The sequence below is a fragment of the Eleutherodactylus coqui genome, chromosome 3, assembly GCF_035609145.1.
Source record: "Eleutherodactylus coqui strain aEleCoq1 chromosome 3, aEleCoq1.hap1, whole genome shotgun sequence".
Taxonomy (NCBI): Eukaryota; Metazoa; Chordata; class Amphibia; order Anura; family Eleutherodactylidae; genus Eleutherodactylus; species Eleutherodactylus coqui.
The window spans coordinates 140,130,792-140,149,453 of NC_089839.1; the positions used below are offsets into that span (position 1 = coordinate 140,130,792).

The 18,662-nt window shown below is 39.2% G+C and overlaps 1 protein-coding gene across 8 annotated transcripts in view; it reads right to left on the bottom strand.

The window, feature by feature from the left end:
* Positions 1–250: 250 nt before the first annotated feature.
* RBFOX2 (RNA binding fox-1 homolog 2) overlaps positions 251–18,662 on the bottom strand; it is a 242,997-nt gene continuing 224,585 nt past the window's right edge. For all 8 annotated transcript variants that reach the window (XM_066596171.1, XM_066596170.1, XM_066596164.1 and 5 more), the window contains one exon: positions 251–17,021. In XM_066596171.1, the coding sequence (XP_066452268.1) occupies positions 16,977–17,021 (45 nt within the window). In that variant the 3' untranslated portion in view covers positions 251–16,976. The remainder of the gene's footprint in view (positions 17,022–18,662) is intronic.

Consider the following 18,662-nt stretch of genomic DNA (forward strand, 5'->3'; position numbering starts at 1 on the left):
TTTAAGAGGTCATTTAAAAAGAACTCTGGAAAACATGACAAAGGATTAGATCATTTAAATTTGATCTAATTTGCAAATCACTTTAGTCATATGCATCTTCAGGACCAAAACGAAGAGCAGTAGTTAATACAGAATACAATGAATGGATGAAGACAGTATCACTCACTGTAGGAGTTTAAACAAAAGCTGTAAGAATATATAAGCAGCAAAATGAATTGTTGACCAAAAGCTCTAATTGAGACTCTGAATCTGCAGACAATGTAATTTTATAGCAAATAAATACAAGCAATTGTTAACTTTACATTTATTTTAGAACAGTTCTTACAAAACATCATAACTTACAGAAAAACAAAACATATCTTTATGATAGTGTCCCTTTAAACAAAAACATTTTGTATAATTTTCAGTTTTGTGTATAACAAAAATTGCACTTGTGTACATTGTATAGTTTTAAAACTCACACTTTCCAGCCCTTTGACATTAACATGAACTATCAGTTAACTGAAAAAAGAAACAAAACAACTTCATGTTGCTTCTAATTTGATTATCAAAATGCAGATGTCGGAGTATACTCCATGTTGTAAATTCAAATAATGCACCAGAAGTCATGCTGAGGCAGTCCAGTGATGTCTGCAGCTTACAGAATGTAGAGAAAGGTGATCTGGCTGGTGTGCCACCAACAGTTGTCATTTTGAGTGTTTCACCAAAACCAAACATACATATATATCCATACATCGGATCCTGGCAAGCTGTTTGCAATGTAATTGTTGACCAATTAGGCAACATGCAGACAATATCTAGATCAAATCTGCTATTACCTCTCTACTGAAAAGATGTCTGCATGGTCCTCTTGATGACCATTATTACATTTCCCTTAATTTTCCTATAACTTATATGAGGTCATTATAATGCCTCAGGAAAGGTTTCTTGTAATTAGTCTAATACTGACTAGAAAATGCTACAGTCAAACACATCCTGTAGCACAATACTGTATGTATGGCTAGCATTATAGGACAGATACTAAGTCAGATGTTTGCACCGGTTATTTGAAGATCTTTGCGTAAACCTGTACCCCAAAAATCACATATATAAGCATGTTTGTAATTGCAGTAGGGAGACAATCCTGATACAAGGAGTTTTTTGGGGGAAAATGTGAGCAACTATTTCTTTTTCCCTCGATCACTACGGTTTCCCATAAAATATTTGCTCCACAGTAAGTCGGCTTTCTGCTGCAGTCTGATGCATCCAAAGATTTATGCCATCACCACTAAAATCAGGTAGGACATGCATTGAATGATCCAATATCTTCAGACATTAATAGACCACAGAAATCTGATAAAATGCTAGACCAAAGAAGGAAGGATCAGTAAAGTTTAAAAATGGATAAATAAATTTGTTTAATGCAATATTGTACTACATGAAATATACAGTTAAAAGTTTATGGCAAACATTGTAATTACAGTTTCCCTTAAAATATAATTGTGAATTTCTCTTTCAGGAGTAGACAATAAAATAAGACAATAAAAGCAATGGCAGTTTGACCTTTGCCATTTAAGAAAATTAAAAAAAGAAAACAACAACAAACAGATCAAAATGACATCAAAATCAGGAGGAGGGAGTCAAATTTTATAGGTTAAAGAGGTTGTCCAAGAGTACCGTACTGTATGCGAGTCATGTGGTATTTATGGTGTACAAAAATTAAATAAAGAGAACTGTGAATCTTAAAGAAATAAATAAACCCCACCACCTCAACGTTTTCTGTACAGACCTCTGCTAAATTGTGCCAGGTATTTTTTTCTGCTTTGGTACCAGCACTCCATCCAATTGGCCCAGGCGTTTTCTTAAAACCAGCAGGAGAAAAATCCAATCAAAAACTGCAATGTGCTCTGTGTGAATACACTAAGGATTTGGGTGCATTTACATAAGACTTTTTACTGCATTGTTGTAATGGACTCAAAAACACCCCAAAAAGAACACTTTAAGATAAAAAACATAACCTTTATTAATTTCAATTAAAAGGACAAAGCAAAATAGAGAAAGAACCCTATTGTTCTAATGCAATACTACCTAGCAGAGCACCCACCATGACAAAAGCGACCCTACTCTCAAACTTCTTCCTGAAAAACCCTACATTAATTGTAGTGAAAGAGAAGTAATAGTGGTTTATCCAAAAGGAACAGAGGAAAAACTTATGCAGTACACAGTGCTGGTGTGATTGTTAGTCTAGAATAAGTAATCAGTTAACCATATATCCCTTTTTTAACCAGATATAGAAGAAACCAGAAATTATTTATTATCGCAGAACTACACCACCTGGTTATAAAAGGGATACATGGCTAATTGATTGTTCTAGATCAGTCATCACTGGCAAATTGTGTACCGCATAAACCTTCATTTTTTCTCTGTTCATCTCTCCTGGATTAACGACTATTACTTATCTTTAACTACTACAAGTTTAGGGTGTTTCAGGGAGGATTGTTCTCGTCAGGACGGGTATCCCACTTGGGTAGTAATGTAATAAAGCCATGATAGGGTTCTTTTTTATTTAACTTTGAACTTTTAATTGAATGAAGGTTATGGTTTTATCATAAAAACAGGTTCCTTGTGAAGTGGCAGTGGTTTAGCTCTGTGTAGTGATGAGCGAGCATACTTGGTAAGGACAGATACTTGAGCGGGTATCATCCTTACCGAGTACCTACCTGCCTGCTCGCCTGCAAAGATTCGGGTGCCGGTGGGGGTGAGCGCTGTGTTGCGCGAATGAGCGGGGGGGGGGGGGGGGGGGCGGAGAGATCTCTCCCCCGCCGGCACCCGAATCTTTGCGGGCGAGCAGGCAGGTGCTCGCTAAGGACGATACTCGCTCGAGTATCTGCCCTTACCGAGTACACTTGCTCATCTCTAGTTCTGTGCAGACCGTTCTAGTGACTAGATGGGTGCAGATACCGAATATTAGTTTGCGGTTATTTTGTTTAGCTATTATAATTGAGACAAAAGAAAAGTCCAATATGAAAACATCCTTGGGGTTAACTCATATGGGTGTACATGTCCTGCGTAAAATACACAGTACACAGCAAATACGCATGTACATACATATTTGTTGCGTGTGTTAAATCCCCATAGTCTATAACGCTGTGTAATACTCACCAAAATAGAATATGCTGCGTTTTTGTTTTTTAACCCGCATAAGCAGGTCCGAGTGGCCCAATAGAAAGCAATGGGCTTTTAGCACCTCACATTATGTGCGCGTAAAAAGCAGGCGGCATACACATGTGAGTGAGCCCCAAGTCTAAAATAAGAGGTGAGCTTTTAAATCTGTTCAAATGTGTAGCAAGGCTGCTCGTCTTTCACAGCACGTTGCAGTGTGGGCTCACATGAGCATATGGTCACAGTGTATTATGCATCCAGGGTTTGCATGGGTAACACGCTGTACCAATCTCCCATAGGCTGTCATCTTGCTGCTCATGCGAATTGTGCAAAAAAAAAAAAACACAAGAAAAATCGCAGCATATTTTGGCATGTATTACATGCACATACACGCCAAGATAATGCAGGGTGAATGCTGGCACGCAGCAAGTATGCAATGTCATTGCATACTTGCTGCTTGCCACACGCATGTTTCTTATGGGCGGCACACAGCGAATTATGGCCATCTGAGCCCAGCCTAATTGATTGATGCGTGTTCCTGAACTAAATTTTAGAGTAGGAACCCACTTTATATATTTAAACAATAGGTTACTTGATGACACTTTCCCTTTTAAGTGACCCTTCAGTCCTGGACAAACAAGGATGGCTGCACCGCTTCTCTACCTGCTGTACACTATGCATTAGCATGCATCATGAGTCTAAGACACTACACACTGTTTTGATTGGTCAATACTGTCCATGTGAGCAGCAATGGCCAGTAACCACAGTGTGCAGTCTTAGACTACCGATGGGCAGTGTGCATCAGGTAGTCAGAGAAAGGTTTGGCCAGCTTTGTTTGTCCAGGACTGGGGAAGGGGGGTTCACTTTAGGTTTTGCTGTTTAAACTTCCAGATTTTTTTCTTTTTCAATTTCCCCATGTCTCTTGTTTTAAGAAAACCCTAATATCTTGCAGTTTTCACTCTAGCCCCTTCTGACACTTCCTCTTTTGTACAGAAGCCTCATGGACTACAGAGAGCAATAGCAGGAGATGACTCACTGACTTCCATGGCAGAGTGCTCCAGGGATGCTCTGTGACATGTGAAGTCATTGTGTAGGGAGTGGAGGAGGTGAGCTGTGACTATCTCTTACTGCCACTGGTGGATCCTGTGTTAGCCATGCAGAAGCATTACCTTTCATTGTAATAATGTGATGACTATGGAAAAGTTCTCTCTACAAAACACAAGCGTCAAGCCAGCTTCACAGGGGTGAAAAAATTGCGCGAGATTCGAGCATTGCAAGACACACAAATCTTGCACGAATATGAACCCCATCCTTTTAAATAGGGTCATGCACATGAGCGATTTGCCCCATCTTGAAGTGTGCTCTCATATTGCATCCCCCATTGTTTTCAAGGGGGGCGTCGGCGATGCAAGGTTTCCCCACTGAAAACAATGGAGAAACTTTGCAATCCTTGATACTTCCCTGAAGTGATGTCAGGTGGTTTAGTTACAAAAACATCTTGCATCCGCTGCGAAATCGCAAGTTGGTGGGTGCGGAATATTGTGCTCGTCCGTGTGAATTTGCCTTAGGCTATTATTTTTGCTTAGGGGCCAGAGAGAAAACAGAGCGAGCGATTTTTCTTAAATGTACATAGTGACAGATTTTTATTTTTTTCTTAATTTTTCATGATTTTCCTGCCCAGATTTAAAGGGCAATTTAACCTAATGCGGTCCAAACGGTTTTCTCTGTGGTTTTGCACTGTATTTTGTACATCCCTTGCTTATAGAGTTCTGTGGGCCCCTAAGGCCTCATGCACACGGCCATGTTGGACTCCGCCAGCAGAATATCTCAGCGGAGTCCGACACGGCGTTCTCCCCAACCACACCATACTCGCCTCTCCAGATCGGCCGCTAGAGTCCCGTCCAGTGAGCATGCGCAGTGCAGCGCATGACGCGCCGGCAGTAATGCGTATTCCCGCGATACTTACGCTGTTTTCACAGCAGAAGTATCGCAGGACAGACAGCTTCCATTGACTAAAATGGAAGCCGTCCACACGTATTTCCGCTGAAGATAGAACATGCCGCGATTTCTTTTACACTGTGGAAATTCGTGGTAGAATTCCGTAGCGTGAGTATTAGAAGGCAGAAAGCTGTTAGGTTCAGTAGAACCTAATAGTTGCGGAATAACGCTACGGATTTCCGCCATGAGATCCCTCGATGGGCATTAGACCTAAGTTGCACACAAAACAGAGCACGTTCTATTTGTTTGGCTGCGTGAGAAATGCGCGTGCAAAAAAAGGAGATGTGAATAAATCTATTAAAATCAATGGGCTCTCTTTTCTGTGTATTGCACACAAAATTTTTGCGTGTACTTAAACGCATGCAAATACATCCGTGTAAAGGAGCCCTTAGCCACATATTTCTGCAGCGCGTCCACATATGGATTTAGCTCTGTGAATAGACACAATTGGCATGTGGAATTTCCAACAAGATTCTGTGACACGTTTACAAAATTGTCAGTGCGTCTACAAAACTACTGACAGTCAGGAAGAGAATATACTGAACTTTCTGGATGCTTCCATCAGCACCAGGAGTGTGAAAATCTATTTTAACCCCTACTTTTTTTCTAACTTTCATTTTTCTACCCCCACTTAAAAAAAAAAAAAATCTGAACTTTAGTTTTCCAGCAATACAGCTACAAGGCTGCTTTGTCTTTGCGGGGTTAGTTTTCAGTGGTACCATTTAATGTACCATAAAATGTACTTGAGAATGCTTATAAAATCTTCTAAGTGGGGTTAAATGGAAAACAAAAAACTTGCAATTTCACCGTTTTAGTGAGTTTTTTTCCTCCATTGATGCTGCGGTAAAAATCACTTTTTCTTCTTCAGTGGGTCAATATGATTATGGTAATACCAAATTCATATAGTTTATGTCGTAGTACAAAAAAAGCGCTAAAAAAAAAAAAAAAAAAGCTTTCGTTTTACATCTTAGGACCCCATAACTATTTTAGTTTTTTGCAGATGCAACTGTCTGGGGACTCGTTTTTTGGGAGTGACCTGGAATTATTAGTACCACTTTGGGATACATAATACATTTTTTTTCTGGGCGACTGGGTGACCAAAAAATGCAATCCTGGCATTCTTTTTGTGATTTTTAAATATCTGTAATTCTTTAATAAATGGGACTTATGGATGCAGCGATATCACGTCCTTTTTTTTTTTTCTTTTAAATTTTTTAATGTGATGACTGAAAAAATATTTTTTTAAATAAGTTTTTAAATGTACCAATAATTAAAAAAAATTAGTTTCAATCGTTTGCCTGCAGAAATAGAATATACTGCAATTCTGAAGTACTACATTATATTGTACATATATTTGATCAATCTTTATCTTTTAAAGCCATGCCATAGTTATGGCCTAATAGGCAGAACTACGTGGCAGCGCTGGGGGCCTTCACAAGGCCCAAATCTGCCATGACAAATGAACAGTTGTCTACAATCTTGTTGCAGGTGAGCTGTTCAAGTAACACAGGGAGCCCCCATCCTCTGGGTCTTTTAGCTTTCTAGGGCAGCCGACAGCTGCAGTGTATAGAGGAGCCTTCTCTGTATAATGGCATCAGATATCCACTGTACATGTATGTTGGATGTCAGGAAGGGGTTGATCCTCCATGCACCACTGGAGCACTAAGGAGGCGGGACCTATAGCTTCAGTGCTCTGCTCTCTGTTTATTGACTGCTGCAGAGCTATTATTGACAGCTGCAGCTGCCTTCTGTGAAACGGCTGATTGGTCACAGAGCAGAGTGATTGAGTGGTCCACGCCCCAGAGCAGCATGCAGAGGATTAAAAGTTGACATCACAGCCCTGTGATGACACCATCATCCAGAAATGTAAGTATATTCTCCTCTCCCCTGACTCTACATCGTGCTGTTAGTATGGAAAGGGAATCTGTCAGCAGTTTTAAATAGACAAAATTTCTGTGCGTCTTCCATTTAAATGAATGGGCATGCAAGTGTACGAGAGTGTCATTTTGATGCAGTTGCTGAAGCCAAAGTCATAACTTCACCAGTATTACTGGAGGGTGCCGCCTTTCTCCAAACTGCAAAAAGCTATCAAACAATAAAAGCATACCAGAAGGTGAAACCTGATATTTGTTATAATCTGACACAATTCTAATGTAAGCTTGTAAAATCCTATTTGGTCAACTACTGTTGTCCCTCAGGTGGAACATACGAAACCAGTGGAAATACAGTAGGTAATTTGTTTACCATAACACACTATCACTAGGGGGCGCTGCCTTGCTCCAAACTACGGAAAGCTCAGAATCATTTCAGGTTATTAAAAGAAAATGTATTTTATTGACAATGCACAGCCTCCCTCATCAGGTCTAGCAAACATAATAAAGCACACATTTATACACAACCATAGATCCAGATTCAATGAATGTGTTCAAAGTTCATTCATAAATATATACCAATATATAAACCAGTACCTAATACTGCCTTGCAGGTTATGGTAACTTAGGACATGTGGGGCTACAGTAATAGGAACAGATAACTAAAACGTAGGACTTCATTTAAGGAAAATAAAAACTGTTTAAATTGGATATCCTCACATTTTCTCATACATATGCATTTTGCGGGGAATTGAAAAAATATGTTTTTGTCTTTTTTAGATATATTTTTGGAGCAATGAATTTTTAAGCAGACTTTGAACTCATTAATTGTATATGGATCAATGTGGTGTATAAATGTTTGCTTTATTGTACTTACTATAATGCTGGGGGAGGATGGGAAGGGAGAAATGCCAACTTTTTTAAAATTTAATTTTCACAGCGTTCAGCATGCAGAATAATGCGATAACATTAATCTCTGGGTCAGCACGATTCAGGCGATACCAAGTTCATACAGGTTTTTCTTTGGCAATTTTTGTACACTAAAAGTAAGAATTAGTCTTACCGTAATTGCATTTCTAGGAGTCTATCATGACAGCACATGCAGGAGGTTATCTCTTTGACCTCTGAATGGACAGGATGTGCTGAAAGGTTAAAAGGCCCCGCCCACATGCACCCTCCAGTGCTTTCTCAAAAACCCTCGGGGATGCACGTTTTAACATATATTTTTCTGATTGGCCATTATATTTAGTCTATAATGATGTTGAATTTTGCGCCAGTAATTCTTTCCTGCCCAAGATGATGATATAGCTCTTGTTAAACAGGCTTTGCATTGTAATAAAGATTGAAGACTTTTCAATTTGTATGCCTCTTGAATAGAAGATCTTACCCATCTTGCAAGAGTGTTCTTTTTTTCTTATTTTAACCTGTAAACTTAACAGGTTTGGGACCTTTCTTCAGGAGAAGGTATATTAGTTAGACAAGAATGGCCCTTATGATATCTAGCGTGTGATATATATGCTCATTGAAATTGTAGAAAAAGAGGAAAGAATCTAATGACTAAGATGGAAGGGGGGTGAGGGGACTTCAGGCAGAAATGCCGGATCCAGCTTCAGAAATGATTTGATCTTCTAAAATCTTCTGACTGTTGTTATAGCCACTAAGAATATTGACTTGAGAGATTATCCTAATACTTGCTTCTGTTGATGGTTCAAATTAATCTACACTTAGACCATTCAGAACTATGGTCAGATCCTATGGAGGAAATGGCCTAATTTAAAGGGTTGCTGCCATGAACCGTTTGATCCACCATCAATTTTCAATCAAAGGACAGTCTTAACTACTAAGAGTGGATATTCGAACCCTTATTATGTCCTGAGTGAAGACACTAATATTGTTGGTATATCTGCTTCAGAGAAGACCCTTTCTTTAATCCAGGAACATAACTCTTTCCATATTTTGGAATAGGTTGCATTGGCGACAAGATTGCAGCTTTGTTGCAAGGTAGAAATTACCTTATCTGATAAACCTTTCCTTTTTAGAATCATCTAGTCCTAAGTGCTTTAGGAAAGAGAAGCAACTGCACTTTGGCCAAAATGGGACCACTAAAATAACTGATTCCAGAATTTTCTTTAGGACTAAGGAGCTTAACAGAAATGGTGGAAATGCATAGGCCAGGGTCATTTCTTATGGGTGGGAGATGGCCTTCACCACCGAATTGTCCTTGTGGTTTATAGAGAAGAAATGTTTCAGTTTAAGGTTTGGTCTTGTGGCAAATAACTCTACCTGGAGAGGTCCCAATTTGTGACAAAGTTGGAGGAGCACTTTCTGGTTTAAGCATGATTACCCTAAGCTACATTTTTTGTGACGCAGGAAGTTTGTGGTTTGATTCCCTCCCTTTATATATGTACCACAGAAATAGAAAGAACTGATCTTTCTGCCCAATGGAATATTTTAAAGGTTAGGGCCTGAAGCAGTGGGTATTTTGTAGCTCATTGGTGTTGGAGTAACGATATGGCTGTAATGTTGACTGACAACTTTCAGTTGGCCACCCTGTAGTCTGGAGTGAGCCCAGTCAAGGTTTCCCATATTGCTTTCAATTCTCTGTAATTGGAAGACTCGTTCTGGTCTTTCTGGGACCAAGACTCCTGGGGACTTAGGTCCTCAACTTGGGCAACCCTACTTAGAAGACTTCCATCTGTCATTATGAGAACATGGGGAAACATATTTCAAGGAACTGGAATTTGAAAAGAATTCGCCACCAACGTAGGGCTCTTTTACCCTGAAAGGAATGAATATCCTCACAGTTAGGGATTTGGAGAGGATAGGAATGAAATTAGCATCATCGAATGGACAGTATGCTGGAGGTTATCAGCCCTAAGATGCTTATGACCTCTCCATTGAATATAAAACTTTTCTTCTTTGAAAACTGCTCTAAAAGATTTAGAATATCATTTAGCTGTGCCTGTAGTGTCTTTGGAGATTCTGATATTAAAAGCAGATCATCCAGATATAGTATAATGAGAATTCATTTCTCCACGAGGGCCATAATAATGAATGGGAGGCATAGAAACAGATAGCAAACTTAATAATCCTATAAAATTGCAAACCTGGGATATCTTGATATTTTGCATGAATTAGTATGTGATATGCCTCCTTCAGGTACTCACTGCCGCATTTTTTTCATCAGTGGAATTGTAAATCGGATGGCCTCCATTTTGAATTTTCTGTAAGTTACCCACATGTTGAGATGCCTCGTATTTATTATGGTATAGCATGTACCATTTTGTTTTCTCACCATAAATAACTTCTGGAAATGACCCGGGAATAGTTCTGGCTTCCCATTGTAATAGCTCAGTAATGCATTAACTGGTAATTTAAAATTAGATTTGAATTCTATTTTGCACCCTTCTTTGACTATTTGAAGTACTTAAGTATTTTTTGAGATATTTCTTCCAGAAACAACTACTTATCTGAAGCTTTCTCTAGAATCTTTTCTAGTACTGTACCAAACAGGTATTCTCCGGCAAAGGAGTGGAGCATAGTTTATTTTTGGAAAGGGTATCACCTGTCCAAGAGTTGAGCAGAATGCTTGTTTTCTCCAGTTGGTTAAGGCCCTATTTTTTGCTGTGAAGCTCTGCAAGTTGATAGGTTAGCTATAAGCCCTATTGACATTTTGATTTAGATTCACTGTTTTGAGACTCTAAAAAGGTCTTAACGTGGGGTTCCTTTACTCGAATTGTTTCATCTACAGATAGATCTTGCTATGGAAGTGGCAATATTTGTGTTTATAATAAATGAAAAAGCCGCCATAAAAAGGTCTAGAAATCTTTGCAAGCCATAGGATCCTTTAACTTTGAAGGATCATCAAAAGGAAATAGATGTTTTCTTGAAGATTTTTGCCACTGGATGTCAATCTTCGGAATGTCTTCCAATAATTTAGGGTCTTTGGGATTAAAGACTTAAAATTTTCTCAAAATGTAAAGTTTCTTTCCTGCTTCTTCCCACTATGCCTGAATGAGTTCTTTAAGATTAACATTTAAAGAAAACACTCATTTCCTACTCATACAGAGGCCACCGAATAGTACATTCTTAAATTAACAAGATTTTTGGACATATCCAATATTCATGGTTTCTCTGAACGCTGTTAACAAGCAATCTGTATCCTCGGAAGAAATAGTATTTCTCATCAATATGCAATAGGTCACTGGCTTGGCTATGTGAGAGGCCTATGACAGGCTGGAAAGATAAAAGGTTCTATTTGGGAAGAACACCCAGAAAGTGTGAGCAGACTTATAAACTGTATGCTCCCGTGGGAAATTTTAAAAAGCAGCTGTAAATATGCCTCTACAGCACCACTTATTAGAAGGCAATGACCCTGCTAGCCAATGTCAGTCCTTGTATCAGTGTTATACATGTATCAAGCCTTTCAAGTTTTTAGACCAACACCACATAGTTTAGGGAACACTTACGTGAGGAGCAGAAGCAGTATTAAGGTTCTGAAATGAATGAGCAAGACATAGTATAATATATACCTCCTACCTGTTTAGATAGGCAGGGCAGCACCAATTTGGGCTGTAGTTGTGTTGCTGCTGTTCCTATGTGCATTGAAATCTAATCCCCAAAATGGCAGTGCCTATGGTGAGGACATGACCTGACTTCCTGTCCTAAGCAGTGACAGCTTCCTGGGTGTGGCTACTCACTGCTGTGTCTTTCCACCATTCTGCAAACATACAGACCTGCTACTATATCCAGAATGACACCAACAACCGTGCATGTGTGGAGGGCTCTCAATGCTGTTAGGGACTGGATTACCAACTGACGTGCTGCTGCAACTGGTAAGACCCAGAGACCAGTTCATTGTGGGCTATGGGACCCCTGTTTGACAGGTGCTGGCCCAGTCTAGAAACAGGAATGGAGGTCAATGAACCTCTGATCCAAACCGCACCCCTTCCATGTAGTACCTGGTGATAGAGACAGACTCTCTGCTTCCTTGCCTATGACAATAGGAAAAACAGGAGGCTGGGGGTTGTAGAGGCCTTCTAACCGCTCTGTCTCTTTAGAGGTGATGAGGGATGACCTGGAAAAACACTTTTTAAAGATGTGTCGCTGCATTCCAAGAGCCATAACATTTTTATTCCTCCATCGAAAAGAGCTCTTTGAGGGATTGTTTCTTGTGGGATGAGCTCTAGTCTTCATTTATCTCATTTCTGGGAACATATAACATTTTGATTACTTTATAATCCGTATTTTTCTAGGGGCAATCTTAACAAAATCTCCAATTCTGGCATGATCTTTGTCTTTCTTTTTTAGTGTGTTCACTATGCAGTACAAACATGTCAAATTAATTTTGCGGGTTGATATGATTCGGTCATTATCACAAAATTTATATACATTTTTTTTTTCTTTTTTAAACACCCCTCTTTCTTGGTCAACGGTGAAGTTTGAGGTTTTTTTTGGCAGGACAAATTGTCCTTTTCATTGGTACCATTTGAAGATCCATATCATTATTTGATTGCCTTCTATTGTTTTTTTGTGAGAAGAGATATACAAAATTGGCTATTTTCACGGCATGCACAGTGCAGGTTAAACTTTTTTCTTTGGGTCATTATGAACACTGCAATACCAAAATTTGTGATTTTTTTTTACATAGTAAAAGGAGCACCGTAAAAAGGTGTAGACATTGAAATGAACTGGATCTTGGAAGGATTTGGATCTCTTCGTAGTTTGGAGAAAGGCAGCACCCCCTACTATTTTGTGTTTGTGAACACACCAACTGCTGACTTCTGACAGGTTTCCTCTGTTCTACAATGGGGACAGCAGGAGCTACCAGAACAAGTTTACATTACAGTTTGCCCAATTAGCACAACCTTAAGAAGTAAATATATACTAACCACCCTTCAAATACACCAAATGCTTATCGGATTTCCGCTTATGATACACTTGTGTGATTTGTGGAGAAGGAAAGTATACAGAAAAAAGTCTAGTTTTCTTTTCATGTGCTGTTTTGATGAATTTTTAAGCCAGAGCTAGGAGAGGATTAAACTCGTAGTCCAAGCTTTAAAATGCCTAAAAAATGCATCCAAAGAGCACAAGTGAAAGCATTCAAAAATGTACTTCTACAGATGCTTCAGTCATACAACCACAGATTAACTGTGCAGTGTTGCACTCCCAAGCATAAGATACCCAGACCAAACAGCAGGAACCTAATCATGTCTTCTCCTCTACAATGATAACCCCTTAAAGAATAGCTAACCTAATCCTCTAGAACATAAACCAGACCAAGACTTACAAGATCTCTTGCTTCTAAAGATTGGGGATACATGTGGGCAGTGCCAGTCATGCCTCTTGCTGACGATCTAGAAGTGTGACTGCTTTATTGAAATAAAGTCGTGACACTTTATAAGAGTCTCACAGAAAATGATGTATCCTTATGTACTGCAGCGCTCGGGCTATGAAATCTGTTACTGTATATACACCCAGCCTGATAGAAACCAGGGAACGAATGGCAGGCTTGACCCTGCAGGAATTTCTAATTGGAGGAGAGCTGTGGACTGCTAGAGTTTTCCTTCTGGGAATGCCCATTTCAGCAAAACAGCAGAATGGATGGCTAGAAGGCAGAAAAGAGTGTTTAATAAACAAAAGAGTACCCACCTTCCAAGTGTCCAGGTGCTGCAGCTCCACTAATCCAGTCGTGGAAGCTGCTGCAGCGGTCAGGTGTTATTGTCCACATGCCTGCTACAGCCAATCACTGGCCTCCATTATCGGGAATGGCAGGTGACTGCTGCAGCAGCAGCTTCTAGAACGAGCCTGGTGGCACTGGAGTGCTGAGACATTGGAAAGGTGAGTCAATTCTTTTTCTGCACTCTTGTCATGTTTTTTAAAGTCTGAAATCCCCTTTAAGGAAGTAATGCAAAAGATCAACGGGAAATAATCTGCCATTACTTATTCAACGTAAGTGACTGATGTGAATTAATGTAGCAACAGTTAATAAATTACTCATTGGAGGTGAGATTTATTTACATTATGATACATAAGATTACACTGGACTAACTGCACTGTATTTTTCTAACAATGGCCAAAAGCTGTTCACGTTATATGCATCAATGCAATAAAAGCAAATTAGGTAAGGTAGTGAAAAAACAGTTCTGCTTGAATGGGGATTGAAACATTCATTTGAAAGGTGTGCCAAAAACATTGTAGAAATATACACAAATGGAGTGGCTATGTAGCAGACATGTACTTGCAGAGGGTTACACCTAAAGCAAAGCACCACACATTTTCAATGCCTATGCTACTGCATGAATGAGAGCAACAGCGGCTATGGTTCTAACTATACAAATCTATTGGTTCCTTTTGTCTTTTTAATGGGTTGATGTATAGTAACCCCAAGTCACTAACAATCATACCTGAATTTCTACTCATGTTTTACACTCCTCTTAATCCTCGTGTGGTACCAGTTTCAAAGTGCAGGACTGCAATGAACAAAGCTGAACAACGAGGGTTAAATGGTCTGTCTGGGACTTTACTAATAATGGCCTATCCTTAGGATAAGTCATCAATAGTTGATTGGCGGGGTCCTGTGCTCAGAATCCCCAGCCATCACAGCTGTTCACCAGGCCCGCTGTCATTGTGGACAGAGCCAGAAGCAGACAACGCAGCAGCTCAGGTTGGTTGCAAGAGCAGCTGCCACGCAATTCAATGAAAGCTGTGCCCGCATTACCAACCAGGACCGCCACACTACAGTCAGAGTTGTCTGCTTCTGTCTCTGTCTGCAATGGCAGCTAGCCCGATATCAGCTGATCAGCAGGGATCCCAAGTGGTGGACCCCTACTGATCAACTACTAATACCTATCCTGAGAATAGGTCATCCATAGTAAAGTCCCAGAAAACCCCTTAAACACTGTTTTTATCCTCGGCTATAACTTCAATGTGTATTCTATTTAAATGTATGATCTAAAATGAGTATGCAGTTAAAAAAAACAAAAACATTAAAAACCAGTTGGCACAACTAGCATAATGTAGAATATACATATAACGCGTGACATTTAGAAGATGATCAGAAAAGTAAAATGTATTTGTGCAAATTTCACCCCATTACAGCCAATGTACTGTACAGTGTGCAATTGTCAGGGGGAGGTGGGGAGAAAAAAATTTTACATAATACTTTTAATGCTTTGCATAGAGCTCCCCATATTTCTGAGACATTATCTCTTGTAGTTCTATTGCGTTCATACCAGTTTCAGTAACCTACTATTAAAAGCCTGTATTGTGGGACAATTATTGATAAAAAATAAAAAAAAAGGTCTATGGTGGTGACAACAAGTGGAACAGTCCTGAAGAGGATAAGAAAATACACAGGTATCCTAATTACGTGATATCTACGGTATAAAATCACATGCAGTTGGGAAAAAAGAAAGCAAAAAAAAAGACACCTTGTCACTGCAGCCATGACCCAAACGCTACTGATAACGTATATAGTATGCAGTGCACAGCAGAAGGACTACAATGTGGTACCATATAATTACCCCAAAGTAGCAAATTACAATTTACATCACAATTTTTATCACTTATAGGAAGACAAGAACAATCCACTTCCGTGGAAAGTTTAAATTTTTACCTGACTGATAAATGAATAGCTGCAAAATTGTCCAGAGGAACAACAGGAAAACCCCTTTAGTAGTATTCCTTATTTCCCTTTAAAAGGGATATATTTGATCTATTCCTCCCTTAAATTTCAAGGACTTAGAATGTCAATACTAAAAAGTTAAGGACATTACAGCTCCATGGTAAAAAAAAAAAAATAAAAAAAAAGACACCGCACCCCCCTCTGGCATTTACCCAAGCAACGGTAAATTTCCTATTGTGAACGCTAAAAAGGATATTGGGCAATTGTGAAAGAACATACACGTCTTAAAAATGTGTGAGCTGCCATTTAAATGTTGGGTAGTTTCTTTAGGACGGATCATGTGACCAGCACAAAAGTCAAACAGAAGCATGGAAACTAGTACATAAAATGATTCTCCCTATCATAATCACTGTTCTGTATATGCAAGAACTACAAGCCTAAAAACAGACAAATGACAAAATATGCTTCAGGTGGAGTCGTAGTTAAACCAGGTACCATGGATGGCTAATGCTTAATGTTTGATCGTGCATATACAGTTTTGGTTTGAAAAAAAAAACAAAAACAAACAATCATAATAAATATTTCCCAATATTCTACTGCATTCACATCCAATAATCTATGTGCTTCTCCTGCAAAAAGCAAGTCTCCTACACAAGGTATTAAATAAATGCCATCAGCTAAGAAATTAAACAGTTGGGAAACACATGAAACCTCAAAGCAATTCAGTTAATAAAAATATGCCAATTCAGGATTTCTAAACTTTGGACTTTTGTAAATGTTTACTTTTAGTCATTTTTTTTGTTTTTAAAAACACCTCAGAGAATACTCGGTTTATCCGTCCTTCACTCCAGAGGAATTTACTTAAAGGAGCTTGTAATTAAGAAATGATAAACTTTCCTCCATCGTCTATTAACTTTGCATCATCATTTTTTTGTTGTCCTATTTTCTTCTTCTTCCAGGCATAGAAATAATAGTAGTAATAAAAGCTCACAGCACATTTATGTAAATATTATATATATATATACACTTTTACCACAGTTGAAAAAAAAAATATCTTTGGAACAAAATGAACACACCCCTTAAACAAAAAGCAAATGCAGAAATAAAAATTGCAGTTTGAAAGAAAGCTGAGGTATAAAAAAAATGTCCTTTTTGTTTGATTTGTATATATACGGTTGTATCCATCCATCTTGCATTGCCAGAAAATTCCTAGAGAAGTTTCTCTTTAAGTATTGCAAAAGCCGGGCCTCGCAAACTTTGACAATAGAGGGAAGGGGAACAGGCAAATGGGGAGAAGGGCAGTTTTGTCCAGGTTGAATTAACAATAGGCTTACGTCACTTCAGTACGGAGCAAATCGGCTGTAACCGCCTCTGTATAAACTCGCCTGGAAGGGAAGAACAAACCGTTAGTCTACAGTGGGCATAACAAAGAAAGCAAGAAATGCAGTAGATACTGACAAGGCTGCAGTTTGTCATGCATACATATCAGAAGGAATGCCAGCCTAAATAAAAGAAAGCAACATTTACTGATAATTAACATTTAGAGCCGAGGAAATGACAGTGATGAGAATGATTTTCAATTCATTAGGGTGCATTTACACCGGCGGTTTCTGTGCGTTGCAAGATGCACAGAAAGATGCAAAGAAATCGCACAGGATAATAACCCATTATTTTAAATGGGCCTATTGACATGCGCAATTTTTCTCTCGCAGCGATAAAAGAAGCAGTGCAAGAGAAAAATTGCAGCATGTCCTATTTTTGGACAATTGTTTAAGAACTGCCCACTCTTCCCCATGGGAGCCAAAAAAAAAAAGAAAATTGCATCACGCTCGCATGTACATGCAAGTTTCATGTAAGTGCGATGCGATTCCTTTTTGCTTTGATAGGGAATAATGGGCGACTTTCATGTGTGTGAAAATCACAAGTGCAGCGATGTGCTTTCCTCACAAACGCATCGCACTCGCGCAGAAGAAAAATTGCAGGTGCGATATTGGTCTGAGTGTCATGGCCTGATATTGCACTCGCCCGTGTAAATGCACGCTTACGCAGATGAAAACAAAGCTTAAAGGCAACCTATCACATCTAAATAAGCTCCATGAAGTCATAGAAGCCCATAAGAAGTCATTTTTTCACACATATATATATAAAACTTAAAGATGTACAGGTTTTTTATACTGCTTACAGGAGGCAATGTTTTATCTCCTTTTCAGGACCTTGACGTGTGAGCATGCAATTCATCCAAAATTACCTCTGTAATCAACACCCATAGTGCACCCATCACCCCCGGCCACTCCGAACGTGGTGTCTTTGCTGTTTCCGTAACTCCCATAGAAGTGAATGGAAGTAACGCAGCCAGCATATCACAGCAATTTACGTAATTTCAGAGCCATGCTACGCTGTTTGTGTATCTATCACTGACTTCTAAGGGAGTTACAGACATAGCGTAGCTCAGCCATTTCCATCAGCTCGTCCACATTATAATCAGCAGTGTTTCCATCTCGATCATGTTGGGCTACAAATGGCAGAGCAAACTTTTGGACTTGGTGGACGGTTTTGACAAATTCAGTTACAATGGGGAAGTATGTACAGTTTATTTAAAGTTCCCAAGAAAGAAAAAAAAGTTGAAAGTTGTTCTTGGTAGAACTCCTTATCACCTATCCAACTGATAGGTGATAAAACCCTAACTGGTGGGAGTCTCAGCACTGAGAAACCTAGAGATTCTGAGAACAGGGGTCTCGTGTCCCCCTCTCCTCATTACAAGATCACTGCGCTCCCCGCATGTGCGCACTCCAATAAGCTGTTCTAGAGGATCACATAACTGTGTTTAAACTACACCAAGTCCACCGTGTCTTGTTCAGTTTGAGCTCTCCAACGTGGGCTCTGTGGTCAGAAAACAATAGGTAAATAAAAACAAGTGTCTATTCCAGCCCAGAATAGAGTTTTTAAACAATTTGTTTCATAAAACTTCCCTTCATACATAGACCTGAAATCGGACTAGGAAGTATAAACTGGAGTAAAATCAATTT